This window comes from Rhea americana, unplaced genomic scaffold (assembly GCF_003343005.1).
Source record: "Rhea americana isolate MKP2758 unplaced genomic scaffold, rheAme1 scaffold_112, whole genome shotgun sequence".
In the NCBI taxonomy this organism is placed as follows: Eukaryota; Metazoa; Chordata; class Aves; order Rheiformes; family Rheidae; genus Rhea; species Rhea americana.
The window spans coordinates 2,112,725-2,138,588 of record NW_028185173.1 but is presented as its reverse complement, the minus strand read 5'-3'; the positions used below and the strand labels follow the sequence as shown (position 1 = coordinate 2,138,588).

General features: G+C 36.2%; 1 protein-coding gene across 1 annotated transcript in view; it reads right to left on the bottom strand.

Moving 5' to 3' along the window:
• Window positions 1–25,864, bottom strand: part of DGKB (diacylglycerol kinase beta) — a 349,983-nt gene that overhangs the window by 62,234 nt on the left and 261,885 nt on the right. The window contains exons 21-22 of the mRNA XM_085316086.1: window positions 18,246–18,336; window positions 12,950–13,145 (exon numbers count right to left, since the gene is read on the bottom strand). Of these exons, the coding sequence (XP_085172212.1) occupies window positions 12,950–13,145; window positions 18,246–18,336 (287 nt within the window). The remainder of the gene's footprint in view (window positions 1–12,949; window positions 13,146–18,245; window positions 18,337–25,864) is intronic.

Here is a 25,864-nt window from a genome sequence, read left to right as displayed (position 1 = left end):
CAAAGTGTCTACAATATTAATATGATTTCCGATGTTATAACAAAAATTGCTGATTGTTCCTTACTAATGTAAGACTTTTTATGCTCTAAAGACTTAATCATCCATTTTATCAGTTTTTAGGTAATGGTTCTAAATATCTCCAAAATGGAAATGAACATTTTACTTTGGATAAAATAAATTCATTTAAAATCTTGAATCACAAAGATTTTTTCACGCAGCCCAGACAGAATGGCCACCTATTGGAAATTTCTTCACTATCCATAGATGGTCATCTAACCACGAAGCTCTCTGCACTTCAGAGAGTCTRTTATCATTATTTTTACAGGGTTGCAAACCATACTGGAATGAATGCAGAAGTCTGAGTAAGTGAAAAAGAAACATGAACAGAAAATGAAAGACATACTGACTGCCTGAATTGGGGTCACATACAGAATAATGTTGGACTTCTCCTTAACTTTATATTTAAGAACCAAACCCTCAGATTTAAGCAAATGAACTTTAAATCACAAATTTTTAGATTCTTTAGACTGCATACTCTAAACAAGTCCCTGAGCAGTCTGATCTAATCAGACCTGCTTTTGAGGCTTGGATTAGATGAGGGACTTTGGTGATCCCTTTCAATCTAAATTGTTCTACGATTCTTCATCCAGGAAAGAAATGGGCCCATTTGCCCATCTGTGTTTATTTTCATGTAGTATCTGAGACCTACAGAWGTTAACATAGAACAAAAATAATAATCACTATCTGCTAATTTGTCAGTTTATTCGTACAGTTCATGTAAAGTAATGCAAAGAGTTGTTTGTCAGCCTTGGGTTATTCACTGKGTTCTAGAAAGGCTGTGTTTTCATATTAATCTCACTTTCTTTCCTGTACTCAGCAGCATATTAGACCCACAAAAAATGATAACGAGAATCACATTACATAGAAACCTTCTGTGATTTATTAAAAATCTATGTCCTAGTCCATATTTTAAAGGAGGTTTCTTACTRGTTGGAGGCTGAAGCCACTGAAAACCATAAGCAAGCCTTTCTGGAACTTTTCYGAAACCAAAAGCAAGCCTTTCTGAAACTCTTTCTGAAGAACTTACTTAGCTAATAACTAGAGTCTTCATTAGAAAATAACAGCTGTGCATATGGAAGATGTTTACAAGTTTCACTGAGGATGGGTGAACGTGAAAAAAAAAATTGGCTTGATTCCATAATTTTACCACCTCTGCAGTGCTAAGAACTATTAAAAGCTATTGTAAATGTAAAGATGTGTCTGAATGCTCACAAGGAGGATGATAGAACAACTCCTGAGCCTCACACAAAGGGCCTTTGAAAATGTTCATTTTGCATCTTGAAGCTTTCTGCAGCAAGGAATGCATCTCCRGTGAGGACACAAAGCCTATACAGTAGCTTTAAGATGTACTTCTCTATATGGGGGAGATATTCCAGCACAGCTAGAAAATTTCTCCCCTGCAGGAGCTGCCCACTGAGGCTATACACAGGTAGCACAATTTAGTGCTATCAGAAATCACAACATATACAATAAATGGAAAAATCTGCAACAASTTGGATTTTACAATTAAGTATATATCTCTGTTTTACTGCTATTTTTCTTATGTCCAATTTTAAGGACTTCCAGTGATGATAATAAACCCTCCCACTGACACACATGAAAGACAAGCAGTGTGTTTGCAACTCAGTTGCCTGGAAATAGTAGGTCCAGAAATAGTTGGCGCTAAAGTTTAAATAAAATTATAGAACTCTTTCAACCTTTCTACTCTCACTGTGTAAAAGCGAAAGTATTGTAAAYCTTGTTGACAGTTATTGCCATATCTATTGGCACACAGTCAGCAGCAGTTTGAAAAGCGTTGTGCAGCATAGCTAGTGCCCATTACCTGTCTTCCTATATTTTCTTACAATTTATTCTCACCCCAGCAGGCAGCACCTCACAACGCCATTAATTTGTTGGGCAGCTCCTACTTTCCAATACACCCTACTTTACAATGTGCGCTTATAAACAACCTGGTGGTTTACTGGCAACGCTTAACAGTGTCAGGAGRGAGACTACAATTTAAAGGCAGCAGGTAAAAGTGGAACAGGTCACCGAGATGACATGGTCYGACTGAATCTGCTCTCGTTTACATTGGCTTATCATTAGCACAAGTGCACTAAATCACCTGACTTCCACTTGGTCTCTTTGTAAAAAACATGATTGAAGCAACACTGCTACCCAACACTGCTTTCTTGATTGGTGTGCCTGGACACACGCTTTTGCTATACAGTATTCTGCTATACAGTATTCTCCAGCATATCATGAATATTTATATGAAGAAAATAAATAAAGACAAAAAAACCTTTAAATTGATCAAAAGAATAGGTATGAAAAAAACCTCTTTGTGCAAAGTACATCCACAAACACTAATTTCTCCTGTGTGTCCCATTTCTATCTCACGTGAGTAATGCAACAGTATACACATCCAACTTGTGGTCTTACTGGGTCATAATCAAATTATTCCTATCACCAATATTTTTAGAACACTTTACTTATCTTTTTATTAGTAGGATAAATGTGTATATTAACTGAAACCATCTCTCCTGTTTTTACTTGAAATTAAATTGCTGTCAATACAACAGCTTTCACAAACACTGGAGAAACTTGACATTTCCTATTATTAAGTAATAGAAGACTAGAATGGATCAGAGGATATGATTATGTGTTACAGCAGCCAAAAAAATGATCTGCTAGGCCATTCTATTTTTATTCCTGAATCTTTTGTCTTAAGATTCAAGCACCTGGGGCAGGGTTAAATGAGCAAACAGTCTGAGTAATACGCTCTCGAACTATTCCCAGAGAATACTTGTCTGCCATTAAACAAATTCAATATTTCAGAATGGTTACTGCGGCCTTTTATACAAAGATCACAATATAAAAGCATATGTTTGGCATCAGAAAATATTACTATACATCTAAACCATACAAGCACATATCTGATCACATTAAAGTGATGACAATCATCCACAACATTCATGTGTAAAGAGAATCTGAAAGGGTTAAAATTGTCTCAGTCTTAAATGTATCCAACCTTTCTACTTCATTTTTGTCATTTTCCATGTACTTGCAATGTTTTCAAATAACAGACCAATTCCTTAACTCAYGCAGGAATCTAAATTACAATAATCATATGCATTCCTTTCCCCAAGAAAGGAAACACCTGTTGTAGTTAGTTAATTGCTGACTTTTTGTAAGCATTTGGAAGAAAAACTTCATAAGCAAAGAACAAATGAATTATAAACACAGTATGAAACTCAAAGAGTAGTTGGAGACAGCAACAGATGTTTCCACTTTGTCAATTAAAGAAAAACTCCTTACCAAAGTACCATAATAGAATATGGTTATTTTATAACCGAGTGCTTGTTTCTATTCTCACACTGGTCTAACACTTCTGCAATAGTTGTTACTTATGCCATATATCAGTATGAAATAAAAAGTTCTACAAAAATATGAAAATCTGATTTTTGGAGGAAAAAAGTATGCGTGTGTGTGTGTGTGTGTGTGTGTGTGTAAATCAGTGTAGAAGATGCATGCAATGAAGAACTGTATTTTATTTACATGCTTTTTTATGGAATTGTTGTCAAAGTAGACCACAAGGTGCACATTTACGTGATTACAAAATCTAAAATTTCTATTAAACAGATCTGACATATATATATGTATGCATGTATGTATAAATTCACAGATTTTCAGCTGGAATGTATAAAGGTTTTGCTCATCCACATTTAGAAATATAATAAATGTGAAATTCTGCCCTGGGCTACATTACTTTATTATTCCTTGATATAAATCTGATAATTTCAGTAGAATTACTCCAAAGGGAGTCGTGTCCTGTGGAAATTGCATCATATGTTTTTGTACAAAAAATAATATTTGATGCTTGTCCCAGTAAATTTTAAATAAAATTACTTGCCTGCAGTATTAACAAATGCTGAATTGTAGACTTACCACACCATACTATTGCCACTATACTGGATGAGCTGCCAACATACAGTAGCAGAGCTACTGTCAGAGAAAAGACCAGAATACCAAGAAGCTTAGGAATACAAGGAAGCTAATTATTAGAGAGCTGCACATTCTTCAAGGTGCATTTTCAGCTGAAAGCAAACCTGTTGTCTTTAGTACTAGGAACGTGGGAGAAACCTGGATAAGCTAAACAGTTTTGCTACTGTGAAAATGATATTTGTTAGTAATTCTGCATTGAGTAAAAGAAAGCAAAAATYAAAATCTTTTGGATTTTGCATTCCTATTCCTTACTACTTACTAGATCTTCACTAATAATTTGGTTCTCAGAACAGAAAGCATTCATTTACTTGGGTTAATAAGGCCCAAGTGTTATGAAAGGCTCCCAGGAAAGCAGAATTAAGCACTGGGACTAATGTGGAACAGGTTGCAAACACCTGTGTGCGTGGTGGAGAGGAACATAGTGGGCCAGTATACCTGAAAGTGAGCCACAGAGCCTGCACAAAGTGCATATCTAGGCAAGATTAAATTCACTTTGGACAGTGCACCACGCACTGCAGAGGAGCCTGAGCTGCTGTGAGGAGCTGGAAGCTCAGCCACATCAACAGGGTGCYACATTTACTGTTGGGCACATTAACTGAGTCCCAACAGAAAACTGCCTGCCCGCTGCCAGCGCAGAGCTTGGCTTSGGTATCTGCCCGCTGCACTGTAGGTGCAGCCCGAGAAGAATAAGCAACTTCCTGCTTGTCGGCTGGTGCTGAACGTGCTATCCCTCCCGTCCTTGCCTAGTTCTCCGCACGAACCAATTTACTTGGGCTTTTTTCATACAATAGCTAGAGTTAATTTCACCTACTGCATTTAAAGTCATGGGAGTTATACGTGTAAATCCCTGTACTTAGAGATAAGATAGTCCTTTATGCCATTTTAATCAATCTTTGTCATGGGTATGTTACTTAATAGCTCTGTCTTCCTATAGAAAATGAGCAACTTAAGGGAAATGAAACTTTTCAAAGATACATTTTCCTTCTGGCAGTCTGTGAAATACACCATAATTATCCTCTTTCGATGAATAACGCTTGAAAGAAAATGAACATTCTGCGCACCAAAAAGTATAATATAATGACAATCTCAATTGCCTTGTAAATAAAAGGAAATTGTTTTTCTGCTATGATCTATATTGCACAGAAACATGTATACATGCTTTATAAATATAAATCCAAATCAGACTGTCAATTCATTTTTCAAGCTGCTACTACTTCCTAATAATAATACAAAACAGTATTTCACAGATACCAGGAACAGTATTTATATTTCTAAAAGATTTAAACTCTATTATGAATTATGGACTCCATTCCCCGTGTTGATGGGCTTACTCGTATGAGCAAGGCTCTTTCTAAAGCACCTTTTCAGTAATAAAGGTATTTAGAGGAAAAGCAGGAACCTAAAGTTTCACTGCCAGAAGGAGGGGGAAAGACTTTGTTAATAGCGTGTTAAAATGTGCCTGTCCACTTTTTTTTTTTTTTTTTTTTTTTTTTTTTTTTTTTTTNTTGAGGAAAGCTGCTATCTTTAACAGCTCGATAAAATAAACACAAATTTGCTCCTCAGCTCTCACAAACTAATGGGTACGACGTACAATTTAACTAAGTACAAGGCACTAGTCACCCCTTTCTGATTTGAAGCTGGCGAAGTTGGCATTCCGGCGAATGCGGGTGTGCAGTAAAAACAAAGACCCAAACCCATGAGATCTTCAGTAGCTAATATGAGGCAAAGAAAGAATTTCTACCTGTGAATAGCAGACTAATCCGGCTGCCAGAATCTCAGTAAGGAAAATTTCATCTCTAYATAAAAGTCTTATTCTAGTCATGCTTACCAATGCCATCACTTTGCCAGGTTGAGTAGCTCAGCACCTTTGTCATCTCTACACGGAGTCTAAACACATAGCCCTTTAYTAAAAATAAAAGAAGTGGAAGTTCACTAATGTAGAAGAACTGAAGGTTGTTTAATTCTTTCTAAATTTAAACTGCTGCCTCCACAAAGATAAAATACTGTTGATTTGTGGTAACACATCACAGTGTGGGGATCACTGCTCCACAGCTTCTGGAGGGACCACCRAGAGCCTGGAGCTGCTGCTTCAGCAAAAGCATCTTGCCTTTTGCAAAGAGCAGGTCCTGGATTCACAGGAACAGATGCTTTCCACAGGGGGCAAATTGGCAAGGGTTCCTTGCCCCTGCTGAGTCTGCAACCCCACCAAAGCCAGAAATCACCACCTCACACACTCTCAAGCTACAGTGTGCAGCTGCTCCCAGTGAGGCAGCAGCTCTCAGCGCCTGCTGTKCTCCTGCTGGAGATATGGAGCAAACTGTCCAGCACGGTGGCCTGTTACTGCTGATCAGCTGATGACTTACAACTTGACAAGGTGATGCACAACTGAGGAATGCAAGATAAGCGCATGCAAGGGAAACTGGATATTCAGTGTGGCATTCAGAATTTTAGAGGTGACAATATAGTGCAGCCCAAACTAAAGCAGGGGCAGTATGTCACACTGAGTGCTACTCGATTTCAAACACTGCCAGCATTATAATCCGCCAGACTGGCATTCCCCTGCTCAAGTCCCTCAGGGGCTCCAGGTCTTATTCCAAGCAGGCTCTACACACACTGAGAAGGCAAATATTTTGCTGGGGTCCTTTCTGTGCAGTAGATTAGTGACTACAGGATTCATGAAAGACGTAGGACACATCAGGACAGGCCCAGAATAGAGCGCGTGACTCTGCTCAACAAGGCTCATCCGGCACAGCGGCGACTGGTTCCCAATCCTGCTCCAAGGACCGTTTGTGTATTTTATGACGGTTGTCATGTGCAGCACACACAGAAATTCATCTAACTAACTGTTTCATCAGCTGGAAGCAAGGTGTCTAACCTAGCCAGTCGGTTAGGATCCCCTTACAGCACATGGAGAGAGAGGCACCGCCAGGGAGCAATTTATCCTGCCTGTCTGAGACCCTTACACAGGATAAACACTCTTTGTGAGGTGACATGTTCTCTATCTATTGACTATAGACTTCTAGACACTAAAATCAGATGAGATTAATGGCTCCCTAGCTTTTAGAGGACTCACAAGGATTTGATTTACCATATACAACACGTGCTCGTGTATTTTAGCAAGAAAATGCAGACAGAAATATGTGAAGTCTAGCTTAGAGCTTAAGTTTACATTTTAGGATGTTTAAGTATAGTTCTGGATGCACACTTGGACAGGGAAAAAATTGGTCTGAATACATTTAGAAATTTATTTCAAATGTTTTAAGAAGTGTCTGGATAAGAAGGGTTAACTTATTTATTTATTCATTCAGAGGATTTTCTGTATCTTTCCGGTTTCAATCAAGGGCAGGAAATAAAGTGCCCAAAACATACAATTAAACAAAACTTGAGAAATAATGGAAATTTCATACCAGGGGGCTTTTGCATTATTTTCAAAACAAAGAAATTTAGGTTTATAACTAATGAACTTTATAAGTGAGCCAAGTATTCAAAGCATTTTAGATATATGCAACACTGTAACTTGCTGCATATAGAAATTTCCTGAATTTACAACCTAGAAATAAGTTCACAAGGGTTTTATAGCAGTTTACACTGAAATAATACTGCAGTCTTTTCCTGAACTTCATGCATTTAATGCTTTGACCCTACACTTCTATCACCAGTGAACGAATAGTCCTTTTTAAATAGACATACAAGCATGCATACGGATCCTCCTTCCTTTTTACCTTTTCTAGGAACACAGATACATTATCTTCCATGACCCTTTAAAGTTTAACTTATTTTACTGTTAATTATGGAGGGTTTTTTTCCCCTTGTCTTTTCAGATCTATGTGTTAGTCAATATACAACATACAGATCTTCTTGAGTTACTTTCATTAGGAAAGTTAGATTTTTCATTCTTCATTCTTACTTACAACTAAAGACAAAAGTTTTTTTCCCTTAAATATAGGAAGATTCAAGCAGAAGGCATCTTCTTTGCTTATCTAACTGTTTTATAGTCAGAATTCAACAGCAAAAGCAGTCTTCCTCACCACTTTTTCTTAAAAATACGCCAAGAGATTTTCTATTACTATGTATGCTGCTTCCTCTTTTTTTGGTTTCACTGTTCTTTTTCTGCTATTTTCCATAGAAATATCACAAACAGAGCCCAGCAAAGCATTCCCAGCCTATAGGCGCTGTTTGTATCTTTGTTTTGGATACAGATGTGTCCCTCAGCTTTTGGAGAGGCTCTTCTTGCAGAAAGACCTTAAATGTTTTGCAAGCTCAAATACAAGAGGGTGTTTATGCCGCCCTCCAGCCTATTTTAGTGATTTTGTCCTAGCTTAGGACAGTGCACAATTATTATTTCTTTTGATGTTTAACTGATTTGGTCACTGTTTTTTATTGGTTAGATGTATTTCTGCTTACTGGGATCCTTAATATCAAATGTATTACGAGAAGATATTATGATTAACTTAAGCTAATTTACCTTTTTTTTCCTTCTCTAAAGTAGCACAAATAACCCACAACACTGATTATTAAAATTGGTGGAACTGAATTATATCAAGACTTGCTTGTTTCCATCAATCTATATGTATGTGTGCCCTAAAACACATACTTAGGATTGTCAAGGCAGCAAGTAATTAAATGATTTTACTTAGATGCGCCAGCTAAACTATATCATTTCTGCAGCTGAATGTCTAACACAAACCACTTATGAAATAGTTATTTTTAATTATTTTTCTCAGAAATGTGTTAATGATTATCTTTTCCTTAAAAAAAGAGTTTCTCTTTAGAATAGAATTTCATACCTAAGGAATATGGCATTTTTTCCTCTTCCACTATGTACAGATGTTTTGGAGTGTTCTAAGGCCTTCACAATTGCATTTCTCATATTTTTTGACTGTAATGAATCATCTGTATGCAGATTATTCTGCTCCTAAAACTTCTGCCTTTCCATTCAGAAATTCATAATGCAGTTATTAACTGAGATCTCCACATAGAGTTATTGAATCATCTTGGTAAGCTTGGTTTATGCCTAGATACTGTGCCACGAATGCACATTGTCTTGAATTAGTCTATTAGKCCAGCACATTGCTTAATAATGGCTCATTGCAGCTCCCCTAAGAAGCTAGCCTGTGTAGTTTGTTAAGTACTTGGTTAAGCACTATGCTTGGTGTTGTACAAAATAAATAGGAAGAAATATTCGTCTACTAAAATATTTATAGATTATGAGTTTTATCCATTAATACTAATGTTCATAAACTTTGACTAGAGTAAGTCCACTGAGGTGATTGAAACTACTTATCCAAAACAAGTTACGGAACTATGTTTGCAAAAAAAAAACTATAAAACTATTATCCAGTGAAGAAATCCCATTTCAGGACAGGGTTCTGATAACTTTGGCAATGAAAGCAAATCACAGCCTAACAACATTTTGTGCGAAAACACACAAAAGTGTGTGAATATTCACAGAAGTGGTGAATATTTAATGGAAGACATATTTTCATGATTCAACTTATGTTTTGGATGTTTCCAAATGACAAGTAGCTCAGTTATTTACATTTATGTATCTCAATTTGTACTTTAGTTCATATACAGTATGTTCATCTTTTTAAAACACTTATTTTTGGCATTTATCAATATTTGTGTATATCCAAACAAAAATCCTGTCCAAATAATGTTCAAGGATAGTTCACAGTTACAGTTGAGATCCTGTACTAGAGAAAAACTGATTGTGGATAAATATTTAATAGATACATACATACTAGGAGATGAAAAAACAATTAAAAACTCACAAAAAATAACCCACTGCAAGTAGCAGATTGATAAAGTGAAAATACCAACTAAATCACATACCTGGATYAACTATAATGTATATGTGTAGTTAATTGTATTTATTACTATTCATTGATTACGGACAATAATCCTGAATTTCCACCTGAATATAAGGAAGAATTTCTTCCCTGTGAGAGTGACGGAGCACTGGAMCAGGTTGCCCAGAGAGGTTGTGGAKTCTCCTTCTCTGGAGATACTCAAAACCCACCTGGATCCAACCCTATCTAACATGCTCTAGRTGACCCTGCTGAGCAGCAGGTTGGACTAGATGATCTCCAGAGGTCCCTTCCGACCTCAACCATTCTGAGWTTCTGTGATTCTGTGACAAGAKAAATTCTAATTAAAATTTAAAAGAAACAAAACCAAAATCTGATTTCTACCCTAACAGCATCTATTGAAAGATGCTTTATACTTCTGTACAGGAGGTGAAATGAAAACTTCAGTATTTGATGTCATTAGTAAAGAACAGTATTTAGTATCCTAYTGCTAAACAAGGTTTTATTTCTAAAGAATTATAAATTTGTTGTACAAATGTATTTTCATATATGATTTGATATTATAATGTCAAAGCCAGTTACCTGTTAGATGGAAATATGTAAGATACACACACACACTTTCTGCACACATGCACAACTCCTAATGATATCAGTAGGRATTTAAATATTCTTGTATTTAAATGAAGAATATACATTTTAAATTACTGTATTTCAGTTTATTTTTTCAGACTATGTGTATACAACACAGTGTCCATCTAACTATTATTTCTTAGGTCCGGCTATTGAGTGGACAGGCAAGGAAAAAGCAGGCCTTTTTCTTCAGTGTGCCACCATGTGTTTGAGTAAACAGGAGTGAGGAAAAAAGAAATCAAGGTGAGAAGGCTCAGAGAAAGTTACCTTCCTCCAATCATATAAGAAGGAAAAAGATTTGCCGTAACTTTGGTTCTCTTCCCTGCAATGATAGTCATACAATATATGCATGGTTTTTAGCAGGAAACACGCACAAAAGCATGGGGAGACCTCACAGAGTTTACTATTGCTCTGGATTTCTCAGTCACCAAGTCCTTCCAGAGCTGCTCCAAGAGACTATGTGGCACCTAAATACCCAGAGCAAGGAGACAGCTTCAATATTTTCTACCTATATACTATTTAAGGGCTTAGATTCTGAATGCTAAACTTCAGTTCCAGTATTTGTGGTTCCAGTATTTGTGGTCAAGTAATAAAGCCAAAAAAGCAAAAAGTTGCAATAAAATACAGCTGCAATGAAATCTGACAAGACTAAAACTGAATGTAAATGCCACTGTAGGCCCAAATATGAGAATTAGATTTTCAGAATAAATGTCATGGATATCTATATGGAAACATGGGTAKGTTAGGTTACAGCCACCTAGAAAGTGTAGTGCTCAGTTATCAGAAGCTGTATTTGGACAAAAAAACAGCTGAATGGATATTTATTCAGAATATGTAAATAAACAAAGTTAACAAACAGGTGTACATTTAACCTTGGTTCTCAATCCAGCAATACATATTTCTGCACCAGGCAYTAACATTTTGTAAAATGTTTTTTTTTTCAAACTAAAAATACACAAACCTAATATACCTAAGAAAACAATCACTTCAGACAATATAGGACTCTAGYATATGCTTCTCTAAAGCTAGCAAAAGAATCATATTACCTTAGAACAGACAGGAAGTCAGCTGTTTCCACAGTGGATAGATTTAGATTTATCAAAGCTCTTTGATAAGCCTAGACTTAAAATAGATTGAATTCCATTATTCAGCAATATTCTTGAATACTGAGATGAAAAAGCTTACTCTAACCTGAATACCTGTTTTAGCTGGCAAAATTAGAAGGTAAAATGCAATAGAAATGGATCCATAGAACAAATCATTTCATCCCTAAAACCTGATGTCCAGGCTATCTGCATTTTAGGTTTCTACACAGGGATGGTAGCGTATGCAGAAGCAGTAGAAACTTAGCAGTTGATAAGACTTCAGTTGACAGTGTATTGTTAAGTTACATGGAGATAAGGAGATCATACTGCRACTTGCTGAAATGCACAGTAAATCTTGAGTCCTAGTACCTACTGCAGTCTCCAGTCCATAGAAAACTACTTCTTTCCTAAATTTACTTCATCTAAATAAATAAGCTGGATTAAAACTACAACATATTGTGATTAACTAAGATATAAACGATCACTTAAAAATTACTGCTCATCGGATACAAAAAGTAAGTTATCCAAAACTAGAGAAAGGATTAAAAYAAAAATCAAACTGTTTAAATCCTGACCTTGATTCAGTCTATGGATGTTGTAACCACTGAAGCAAAAGATACTCTTTTCAACAGGATAAAAAGCAAAGAGAGGAAAAGTTCGGTTCTTTGATCCTTTGGTGTGAAGAGAACCACTGCTGCATAATCATTGCAGCTTGTGATGTTTTATGGTGTGTTACAACGCATGCTAGTCAGCTTCTACAGACTATARTAGAGATTGCTATTTATTTTAGGGTTTCCTCATAAGTTAGGATTAATAATAAAATTTAAGGAGAAAATCCATCTTATCACCGGGAAAGTATATGAGCCCTGAAAGAAAGGATYACTCTCATGCAAACTATAGTATATACTATCAAGGATTGCATATAGCATCATAGTATGGTCGCATCAAACGTATAGACAACTCCTTGTTACCACTAAGCAGTTTTCCACAGCCTATTTCCTTAGGGCAAAGTTTGTTAGAAAAGGTGCATGATTATCCCCAATTTTTATGCATACTGACACTTAACGGCAAGCATTTTTTTTGACTCCAAAAACTGCAGGCACTTCTAGACTGAATATAATAGCAGCAAACAGTGCCACATGCTGTGCTTACTCTGCTTTACATGTGATATCCTAAGAAAGGCAGATTGGCAAGTATATAGCAATTGTCAGCATGTCTTTGCTGCAGCACTTACCATCAGAAAGCTAAACACACACACACACACAAAGAAATAGCTAAGAATTGTCCATCTTTACTCTTGACAAGAGGCAATGCAATTGCAATTAAATAATAGAGTTGACTATATGAAACCAGATAGCCCGTATTAATCCGTAAGCTTACCTTGGCACACAAACTTCAATTCCTTGGCATCTATGACAGTGGTTCTTTTATCTGACCTCTTCTTTTCTGTCCGACGATGGCTACGTCTTTTCTTTGTCTCTCCCCAAAGATTTGACCCACCATGCATACTTGGGATGTTGAGAATGGCAATTCCTTCCAGAGAAATATTGATTAAGTCTAGCTGAATTCCATCACACTGATTAGCAAGGAGAGAAAAAGGGTTAGAGAGAGAGAGGGAGACAGAAAGCAGTAAAAGAGAAAGAAAAATCAGAATGTTCTACCTATTAGATATTTTTTCTTTAGACATTCACTGCTCTTAGCACGGTTATTGGTTTATTCAAGGTTTATATCTAAAATATATATTTATATCTGGAAAGGAAGTATGAAATAAGAATAGATCCTCATTCAGCAGGCAAAACATGATTACTATTCAGCCCTTGATTGCTTGATTAAGTGTGGGACCATTTGGTAGAGCCAGGTTGTTATTTGATGCTTATTCATTGACCTGTGTGAAACATATTTTTGATTTCTTTGCAGCTATTAGCCGACAAACATTTATACTGCAAAAATTKCCACTGTAATAACTGGTAGGTTTTTTTGTTGCTTCTTCCAGCTAAATTGTCTTTCTTATGATTTTATAATGATACTTGCCACTATAATATCTGAGTCCCTTCCACACGAAATTGAATATAAAAGTCCTTACGAACACATTGTAGAATTTCTGGTTATAGTTAGTAAATGCTTCACGGAAAAGGGTCTAAACAGGCCTTGAGAGCACAGAACAGCACACAGATATCAATGTCAACCCAAAGGCAAAACCTGCATGTCATGTAGAGSTACACTTGTAAGAGAATAGACTTTAACTTATCTAGCCTGCTTGCAGACAGACCATGACACCTTCTCRGGTGGCAGAACAGCCTCCACAGAGGAAAAGAGACGCAACTTTGGTTACTACATTTGGGAATACATTTTAATACGTATGTGGAAAGCACAGTGTCTAAGCCAAAGTCCCAGAATCCACATTCTTAAACCTTAATTAAAGGTAAATTATCTTCACGTCTCACAACATAGCTAAAACATAGAGATACCCTGGCAGGTCACACACCTTATTATGTATAATATCACGTTTCAATGCATTAGTTCCTAYTCCTTCGGTGTATGACCGGAGCATTGGAAGGGGTTCTTCAGGCCAGTAGGGGCTCCAGTCATGCATTTAAAATTGAGTAAGGGCCTTGCTTTGTAATTCTGATAACACAATAATGAGGAACAAAACTGGAAAAATAATTAACCGTGCTTCAGTAATAGTCCACTGACATCTTGCATCTTGCTGCTCTGTGGGTCACTGGCATTTTTTCTCTCTGTTTATCTGAGCCTTTATCACAAGCTTAAAGAAGAAAAGGAAAATACAACTCGCAAATGACTACTTGTATTTATTCATTTACTCTGAAACTTACTCAGATCACGAATCTGAAYTATATTGTAATGCACATTCTGCATCTTTCTAATTCTTCTAACAGAATTGTAAATCGGGAGAGAGAACAATTTCTGTATTAAGGTTTCCATTCCATGTTTGCTCTTCCAGAACTAAATTTTAAACCTGTGGATTATATTCATATAGAGGAATTTTTACAATGAAAAGATGCATCTGGAAATGAGTTTGCAGTTGTGGCAGCAAATGTAATTGAAAGTGTAACTTTTTAAWCACAGTTTTTTTAAAAATAAAAATGGCTGGACTCTTCACTATCATTTTGAAAGAGAATTCATACTTTTCCTATATTTTATATGTATTAAATACTGAGATGATTTATTTTACTAAAAATTCTACTCATGTGTATGCTCACTTACTGCTATACATTCTAGATAAACAGATATTAATTTCATAATTAAAAGTAATCTTGTGTAAATACCCTGCAGGCCTCAATGAATCAAACACATACTGTGTGTCAGGCCTCCCACTGTCTTCAAGTGGAATGTACTGGCTGGATAATTAGATAGTACATATTTTTTAACCTTATTTGCATGCATATTATATCTTTTGCACACTGACAAGCAGCAGTAACAACAAAAGTCAGATTACCACAGGGAATTCCCACAAAGAAGTCTTCATTCCTTATAATTTGCAGCCTAAATTAAAATAATTTGATCTTTGACAAGGATGAAATGTCAAGCAGAAGGGGGTCCTCTACAAGCCACGGCCTGTGGCTTCTGAAATCTGCCTAATTTATGTCAGTCACTTCTTAATACATATTTAAGTATTACACGAGAAAGATGATAAATATGCAATCTGACACCTTTGGTATTTCCCTGCTGTTAATTTATAAAGGTCTGGCGTCCCCCAAACTGACTGGAATTATTTAAATAAAAGAAGGATTGTGAAATAGGATGGTGCAGGGTGCAGGCTTCCATTTTCACTCAATATTGAGCACAGCAGGTAGTGCGCTAAGACAATTATTTGACTAGGCCCCAGAATCCCACGGTGACGAGTAACTTCCAGAATTAGTAAAAGAAGATTTCTTTTGTTCAAACGCAGACGARAAGTTTGCACTACAGGTAGCTTGCGCTGTCCCGACACATTCATAGGCTACAGCGACAAAACACAGATGTGTTCTGCTCCTTTATTTTGTTTTGAGGAATACAGAGATGTTGCTGCATATAAAAACGGGCTTTTAAAACGCAGAGGGGGCTTATTTTGGTTACAAATAAGCAGCAGTGCTTCTTGTTCTTTTTTGGTGACCGGYCTCAGTCCCCTTTTTGGCATAATCTTTTATACTTTGTTTATTATATTGAAAATATTTAGACCTGTAGGTGGAGAACATAGCCATGCCTGAAAGCAGCTGAAAGGCTTTGCTGTCTAAACAAGTGTGATAGTATGCAAGAGAACATAATCTCTCTTCCTCACCTGTTAATACCAGGTGGTATCCTATACTTCCTCTGGTCGCRTGATGCTTCTCCAGCCCTTCTCCAGCTATGTACCACACCAGCCCCACTTATACTAGACCTGTGCCTAGACTAATTAAACCTGTTGCATACACCTTACTTTTTTTTTTTTTTTTTTTTGAAGTGGAAATAACATGTAGACTGGTAATCTGCAAAGTCTTAAGCCTCACTTAGTGACACATTATGTTTTTTTAAAAAAAGATTGCCCTATTTTTTCCCCTTTAAAAACTATGATTATCTCAACATCTTTTTAGATCCCAGTTTGGGAAAACATCCCTTATTCTGGATAATATTTTAGCCTGTGCTACTTTCCTGGTTATCAAATAGGCAACTTTTCCTGTATCTTAAATACAGAATTTAGTAGATGAATTCAGTGTTTTGCATCTCAAATAGAAGAATAAAATACAGCACTTAAGACACATGGATGTATATCAGGAAAACCAAGCTTACTTAGTTTACAAATCAAATATATGGCTGAACAAATAATTGCCCATAGAAGTCTTTATTGCATTCTCCCAGCTTGGAGATACAGATCCTTGATTTTAATGTGTCTTGTTCATTCAAAATTTGGGTGTAGAGCATATGCATTCTGTGTGCATTTTATTCAGAGTGAAAGATGGTGCAATTCCTCAAGCTCTCATTTACAGCAACATCCCCAAACTCCAAGCAAGGGGCAGTAGGTTAAAAACCAGTTTAAAACAGCATTACATCCAAGTATTTATAATATAAAAACAAGAAACTTTAAATACAAGCATATTGATAAACATTGCTTGCTTAAATATAATTTATTCATCATAATGTCTGTAAATAACTTTCTCCTAACACTCTTTGCAAATATTTTGGAAACTATGTCCCATATGATTTGCTTGCCTTCCTAATTATAGGACTAATGATAACGGCCAGCATAAATGAAACGAATATTAGTAAATATACCTTAAAAATTAGCCATGTATTAATTACTAGCATTACTAGTAAATTTTACTAATAAAACTAGTATCATCAGCATAATGAATTTATATGGATACTTGTTTGCTATGGGACATTAACAATGTTTCATCACCTGTCCAATGGTTACAGGTAGATGGCTAAAGAAGATCTTATCTTACTAAGAGTTAAGCTATGTGAAAATTTAGCCTGGTACAAATATTTTCTGGGGTAAGCTTGCTCTTCAATTTGTACTTAATCAAAAAGTAAAGTTAACCTGCAGGACATTCAAATCAAATCCAATCAATTCAGGTAAGCATTTCTTCCAATAACTAATCAAATATTTCTCAGGCTGTATTTTCAGACCTGTATTTAAAACCAAATGTGTGAAGCACTGTCTTGGAAAGCAAAATTAGATTTTTTGTTTGTTTGTTTTTGAAGGAACATATCTMAGTACTTTTCCATTTTAAGAAGAGTCGTAACTACAGACAGGCAAGTCTCTGGCATCACAGGTCTTACAATTTCAGTCTCAGTATCCTTCTCCTCTATTCTGCTTCCATGGTCCCTTCAGATCCTTTAAGTGCAAGCCTTTCAGCAGCCTTTGACCAGACTAATAGCTTTTACCATACCTTTCAGGCTGTCTCATACTACTATACAAACACAGTATTGACAAGTGCAATTTCTCATTACTATTGGAAAAGAAAAGCACTGTAATCCTCTGGAGAAATAGTTTTGTTATTTAACTTAAATTCTCAAGTTCGTAGCTTCACTCATATCACACTTTTCATTTATTTAGAAGTATCAGCCACCCCCCCAAACAGTTTACCTAATGCAGCCACTTCTACCAGCCATCAAAACAGCAGTACCACATTATTTTAAATTCCCTTTTTGTCTATAACTATCCTCTGTTTTTTCAGCTAATATGTTCAGTGTATAATGGAAAGATGACCCCTTGTGCAGAGAGAAAAGATAGTTAATGAAGGGGAATGACTCCAAAAAATATATATTCTTTAACCTTTATTCAGGAAAGTAAGTACAATTTTATGGAATTGAGTTTTAAAGGTTATAAAAACTTGGGACCTAGAAATAATAAGATTTTTTTTTATTTTAATCCTGCAGTAGCTCTCCCTCCCTCCAACAGCCTTTCATTTTTCCATCTGACCCAGCCACACTCCCTATTGATTTCTAATGTTATAGTTCACCTCTTGACCTCGTCTACAGTATTAAGACTTCACTAATCATCAAACTGAACTTTGTTCCAGTGTTCAGGGCTACACTACAAACAGACATGATAAAAATAATAGTTTGGAATACAGGGTCGAAAGGATGTGCACTGCTTTGCCTTGTTGGATTCAGGCACTCTGCCCCCCCTGCTCCCTGCATTTCAGCCAAACTAGTGACATTTCAAGGATAAAGGCAACAATTAGTTTCTTACTTCTATTTCTACAGATTCATGCAGCTTCTTACAGGTGGCTGAGAAAGTTTCCGAAGTGCCAAATTCAAAATACCAAAATTTGTTCTTCATTCTGAAACAAGAAAAAGAAAAGAAAAAGAAAGATCTTACTCACTATCAATATGTGACAAAAGTGATCACTCTGTCTTCCATTATAAGTAATGGCAAAGGCTTGGGAACATGTGACATCCCATTTGAAATAGATGAGCTCATAATTTTCAAAGCTTAAATGTTGGTGTCAAGTTGTATGATATCCCCTAAAGGGATGACAAGAATGTGTTGAACTGACAGGTTCAAATGTACCTTTGACTTTTCTTTTTCAGTGACTACCAGAATATTTTTTGTCACTTAACCAGTGACATGCCTCATAAAAATGTATCGATTTTATTTCATGTCTTACACCAGCTATATGTTTTCTGATTCATGGTTAAAATTTATCTCACAGAGCACTAGTATGTGCAAGCAGGGCACTCCTCTCATGAAGAAGAGCTAAGACAAAAATGTAGCTTTTCATAAGCTTGGTAAGTGGCTGTTGTTCACGATGACAGATAAGATAAAGAAAATAAAATTTCCAGATCTAACATCCTTTAGGTATTTTGCAGTAAGAGAGCTGCAGTACCATATAGTTAACACATAGACACATTTAAAATGGGTAACAGAAYTTGTATTTTGAAGTTCATTAATGGATTCTATAGAAAAACAATCCACATATAAACGGTACTAAATTTTTGAAGTTATCATGACAGTGAGCAGAGATTACACTTTTTCCATCTTAAATACATAAAGAATGCACTTCTGTTTTACCAGAATTATTACATACTGTTAAATACAATCAGGACATCAGTGATACCATTTCATATAATTAAGTGTAGTTTTGTGTAGCTATCATGAGTAATTATTATTCTGTAAGAGAAAGAGAAGTAAAAATAAAAAAGACACTGAATTAGAATTCATTATTCATACTTAAGAATCAGATATGAACACAGTGTATCCACTTGTATAAATTATGCTCTGACACAAACACATCACGGTGTGCTTGAGCTGGAAGTGGAGAAGAGCAAAATACAGATATATGCGACTGTCAAACATGTCAGCAAGAGTTATAAATCCTACCCTATTGGTAGGTATTTCAAACTACACGTCAAAGTCTACTTAGTGGCTCTTGAAGTCACAGCCATGCAGAGGGAGCAGGGCCACTGCAGGGTTTGCCATTCCCAGAAACCTGCTGGGAACAGAGCCGGGATTCCTGGTGCACTACAGAGGAGCCTCAGGGTGTCCAACCCAGCAGCCTGCCCGAGGCGGGGAACACCCAAATAATAAGGACACGATTTCTCAAAAATATGGTGCAACCCTTTCCAAAGGCTTTTGCACAGAAATTCTGGATGCACTTGTAAGTAATTTTTAAGAGTTGATTCTGGGACCAGCCTGCTCTAAGCAGCATACACACCTACATGCTCACTTGGGATCAACTGCTCTATTTCTGCCATGAATATGAAGAAATTCAGAGTCCTTTCATCGCCAAACAAGTGTGAACAAAGTCCTAAATTCCTATTGCATCCCTTTGAAAAATCTGGATGCAGCTATTTTCCTGCTTCTTTCTACACAGGGAGAATGAATAAGGAAACAATAGGAAAAGCTGATTTAGGAATTCAGAAAAATTGTCATTTGTCACTTCTTTTGATCTCGTTATTGAGTAAGATTAACAAGCCTTTGTATCTTCTCCTTTGAGAGTCTTTCCTCTTGCTATTCAGTTATTTTTACCACAAACGAAGCATCRTTTCTTTCCTTTATTGCAAAGTCTGCTTTAAATTGATTTCTCAATACTGTATATAATAAATTCTTTGACTTGCAGAGAGCTAAAGCAGACAGATATATTTTAGAATCATTTTAGATCATTAAGAATATATAGCGTCAAATTCATTTGACAATGCACTCTAGGTTTACTAGAAAATTCAGATCAATAAATAAAAATTTGTAGAATTATATGCTATAATTACATTTATATACATTCATCAGGTGCTTTTTTGACCATTGATGTATTTCTTGTCATTGTGATATATCTATAAGATTCTATTATGCCATAAAATGTAGTCTTGTGAGCCTGTCCTCCTTTCCCTAGCTGGAGACATTGGCTGTACCTCTTGTTTAAGCATATAAAGACAATCTACTTGATCACCTTATCGGTACAAATAGACAGAAATAACTTTGTTCTTCATTTTTGAAAGGATCTACAACTACAACACCATACAACAGTGATTTTCTTTACAACACTGCTTTTGTCAGAATAGGAAAGGGAATAGCTTATTTTACAGGAAACTATATTTGCAGATGCTTTCATTCTTAACAAAACTTCTTGATTGAAAGTACAATATAAATAAAAGATGAATCATGATTAAAGGCCTGACCTAACCCTATCTAACCCTATCTAATGTGTTATTGGATTACAGTATACCAAGATATATATAGATGTAGGAATGACCAAAATAATTTGTAGTTCAAGAGCCTCAGTTCTTCCATTGGTGGTAGTGCTCCATGCCARTCCGGCACTGGCTATCTTTCTGATAAGTGCAGTAATCTTCAACAGRGATGAAASAAATTTACAATACAGTACAAAAAGKCTAGTACTGTAATTTGTTTCTGTCTACTGAACTCAACTGCTATATTTGATTAACTAAAAAAGTAGACACAATTGTTTTTACTAAGTAATCAAAAAAGTTTAGTTAGGGTGAATATTTCTCAGAAAAAGTTCTAGCTAATATTTGGTAATCAAGACAAAATGATCAAAATAGTCTACGACATAGGTTTGCTCTATATCAGTTAATCAGAAACCCCCCTACTGCTAAATCTATTTTGTATAACCTTTCTGATTATGCAATTACAAGGCATATAATTGAAAAATTGTCCTGTATCTAAATATGGAAATAGTAAATACTTTAGTCTACACCTGAAGAGCATGTACACTTCTTTACAGTGCGCACACTCTGTCAGAGCATGCATAACAATAGGTTACTAATAAAAGAGGTCAGAAAATAAAAAAKGGTATCTATAAACTTGAGAAGCAAATTCATACTCTGACTTTAAGGGACAACAGGCTGGGGCAGTCATTTATTATTAATTTTACAGATTTATCATCTTTTCCATTGCATTTTATTTACATTTCTTATTCATATATTTCTTGCTTATATTTATTATGTTTATACTATATTTATTTATATCCTATCTTAATTATGCAGTGTAAAGCATCAGTGATTTGGAATAAAAATTTCTACATCAGGAAATTTCTGACTCCTCTTTTTCTAAACATTTCAGCTGAAATATTTTGATCATTTTTGCAAATGACTCTGAGGAAAACCATGTTTTTTGCTTATATTAAGTTTGTTTGATAACATATACTTTGAACTGTATTACTACTCCTACACTTTTGGAGAAGAGATTTTAAATTTAGTACCAGGATAGCCTTGCATAAAGGATATGCTTCTGGCCACCTGCATGAAAACACATACAGAATTCCATGGTATCATGTTCATTTGGGAGAGAGTTCTTGGAAAACTTTAATTTGAACATTCTCACAGGGCAGAGAAAGAACAAACTTTTAGCTCTAGTTATATCAAGCTGACACCCTTCATTCTTTCACCTATATAAACTATGGGGATTTTTTATCCAAGGAACTGATAGTTCTTAATTTTTCTCAGCTAATTCCTTGAAGAGCCGACCTCCAGGAAGCAACCTCTACCAGAAATCTGTGCAAGAATTTCTGTCCATATAAGGGAAGTCRWACTTTGCTATTTTGTTTCCTCCATAAATCATACTGGTCCCCAAAACATAATCCCTGAACTTTATCTGTTTAAAAGCTTCTCTTTTCCTAGCAAAGCCAGCTGTTGTGCTGCAAAAGTACCATTTTTATTTTCTTTGTCAGGGAATGTCAAGAGCTGGTCTCAGCCCATATCATAAATTCAAAGCTCCCCTTCTAAGAGCACTCTTCATGAACAACAACATATAGATTATAATGCATTTTGAAAAAGAAAAAAATAAATATCTTTTTTTCCCCACCATAGGGGAAAATATAAAGAGTGGGAAAGAAGAGCCCACAGAGTGGATGCTTCACATCTCATTCACCACAAAAATAGCAGAAATTTGAAGAAATGGAAGTGTGAGACAGAAAGATGTATTTCCACAGGACAGAGATGTTCAAGGACAGAAAGTGGTTGAGAGTGTATGTGAAAAAATGGAGATCATCATCAGGAAAAATAGAGGACTCAGAGAGAATAATGAGAAAAAGATAGGAACCTAATTTCAAAATGTATTGAACTTCTGTTAACTGAAAGAAAAATGAGGATAAAATAGAGAAAGGATAGAAAAAAAAGAAAGAAAATAAACCTAAAGGGTGCCCAAAAGTACAAGCATACACTTGTGAAGTCTGAAAACAGTCTAGAAATAAAATTGGGAATACAGAGAGTGTCATACTGGACAAAAAGCCTGAGCATCTGTTCCAATATTCTGACACTGACAGTGACTAGTACCAGAGACTTCAGACAACACTGTAAAAATCCATGCTATGAATAATCTAGCTCTAAAGAAGGTTTGTTTATTTATTTATTTATTTTAACTCAGACYGTGGTAGTTTATGCTATGAAGGAAAATGCAATAAAGAAAGAAAGGTAGAAAAATAAAACAACAAATAAACAAAAAATTACCTTGATCAAAAATATATATACTTATATTACACTGTGGTTTTCTGCTGCTGACACAGYTGCTGTTCTGCTTTGCTAGAGTTTGCTCCCTATCGCATTTTTTAAAAAGTCAGCACAGAAGGTCTAGTGTTGGCTAACAAATCCAAGGAATAAAAAGGTCAGCACCCAGGAACAAGCAGCTATAAAAGTCTCCAGTCCCACAACTGGGAATAAAAGCGTCTGGGACCTCACTATCTTATTTTCCTCAGATCTTGGAAAAGTCTTTTTAGCTGTAGCTAAAATTGCAGCTTTTGGTCTATTGAGTCCCAGCCTATATGACATAAGAGTAAATGAGGTAAAACTTACAACAGCTTATATGTCAGGGTGATTGTGCTTTGTATTCTGGTTATAAAATGTGTTGGCACATTGGATTTTTGCTAATGAAATAGATATCTAAAAATATGATAAAATAAAATAAATTAAACTTCAGCTGCTAGAAAATATGTTACCATTTATTACAATTTTATATAAAGAATATTTTTATCAAGTCCTGTTCTTCTCACATAAGTTTTCAACAGACAACATATTTTCCATCTTTTCTCACTGTTCATAAATCTATTATCTAGGTAATTTTATACTTAGGTAAAAATGATTTCACTGTAGCACATAATATATATTAATAAGAATGTATGACTTTTTCTAATGTTCTTCTTTTCTTTCCACTTCTGTCTTAACAATCATATAATTCCTGTTCTGCTTTATAATGAATCATATGCAAAGGTAAGGAAATAGCCAGTGGAGATGCACATCCATAAGAGATTTATGTGTGACTGGCATGATTTTAATGGGGACTTCTTTGTCAATTTTTTCTTTTTCCATTACCAACTGTACTTATGGCATATCTAAGTGTTAATCTCTTATGGTACATAGCATAAGCAGAGATTTTATAGCTAAGTCCAGAAAAGTTAAAACCTGAAAGGACACTTCCAGTTTTACACTGGAAATTAAATAAATTAAAATTTTCACATTATCATACAACAATATCACACGCRGATGGAAAGTTACAGCCTAAAAGCTTATACCATTGAGTTAAACTTTGAGACAGTTTTACAACTATTGCTGCAAACCTGCATTTCACTCCATTTTCTCTCTTGCTTTACAGCACAGTTTGGCACTGTAACTTGCACTGGAGTATGTAGTCGTTCTGCAGTCTCTGCTGTCCACCTACCTGCTCAACTTTTCTAGCTTTCTGCCCAGTTTCCTCCAAAATGTCTGCAGTTTATTAAAGCCTTAACAACCATCCTTCCTTGCCTTTCCTTTTCAGTTCTACTTCTACCTTCTTCTGGGCTCTCATATCCATCCATGACTCCACTCTTGGACATCCTGTCAACTCCAATCATTTTCAGTAATAAACATGAATCATGAAGAGTTGTGAAAGAGCCTCACAGGGCTGAGTGACTGGGCAATAAAATCACAGAGGAAGTGTAGYGTAGATAAAGGTAAAATGATGCAAAGAGGAAAAAAGAAACAATTCTAATTTTATATATGRTAGTGGGCTTTCAGTGGGCTTCAGGGACGAGGTCCTGGGCTTACAGTAGTAGATCATTGAATGAAATGTCAGAGCAATGCTACATGGCATTTGCATAAGTTGAGATGTGATGCTGAATACTAGGTGTGATTTTCCTCTCTCCAGCTAGAGGGAGGGGGAGGGGAGAGAGAGAATTTATTTTCCAGTAGAACTGGAAAAAGTCTGAAGAAAGAAAACAGAGATGAGCAAAATAACTCTTCTAAGAAGTCTAAGAAGGTGATAAATGAAGGAGATACAACAGAGCTCTCTAAAATTATCTATGCAGGGGGGAGGATGAATAGAGAACAACTGTTCACTGTCTCTCCTGAGAAAAAGCTATGACACATGAAATGGAGTGAGGAGGCAGTAGACAGAGCAAACAAAAGGATTCTTTACACAGCATGCATTTAAGATACTAAACTCTTCACTATCGGATGCTGAAAGCTTACATCACTTCAAAAGTGACTAGAGAAATTTGTGGAATAATCACTGAAGTCCATATATCACAGAATCACAGAATAGCTGGGGTTGGAGGGACCTCTGGAGGTCATCTGGTCCAAGCCCCATGCTCAGGTAGGGTCAGCTTAGAGCAGGTTGCCCAGGACCATGTACAGGTGAGTTTTGAATATCTCCAAGGATGAGGATGCAACAACCTCTCTGGGCAATCTGTACCAGTGTTCAACCACCCTCACAGTGAAGAAGTGTTTCATAATGTTCAGAGGAAAATTCTTGTGTTTGAGTTTGTGCTCTTTGCCTCTTGTCCTATCATTGGGCACCAATGAGAAGAGTGTGGCCCTATTCTCTTAACACCCCTCCATCAGACACTTTTACATATTGATAAGATCATYCTGAGACTTCTCTCCAGGCTAAACTGTCACAGCTCTCTCAGCATCTGCTCATATAAGACGCTGTAGTCCCTTAATCATCTCTGTGTTCCTTTGCAGGTCTCATTCCAGTAAATCCTTGTCTTTTTTATATTGCAGAGCCCAGAATTGGACACAGCACTCCAGATGTGGCCTCATCAGTGCTGTGTAGAGGGGAAGGTCCACCTCTCTTGACCTCCTGGCAACACACTTCCAATATAGTCTAATAGCCTGATATTGTTGGCCGCCTTTGSCATGAGGGTGTACTGCTGCCTCATATCTAACTTGCTGCCCACCAGGACTCCCACGTCCTTCTCTGCAAAGTTGCTCTCTAGTTGGTCATCCCCCAGCCTGTATGGTGCATGGGGTTACTCCTTCCCAGGTGCAGGACTCTGCACTTCCCTTTATTGAAGTTCAATAGGTTCCTCTCTGCCCATTTCTCCATCCTGTTAAGGCCCCTCTGAACAGCAGCACAGCTGTCTGGTGTATCATCTGCCACTT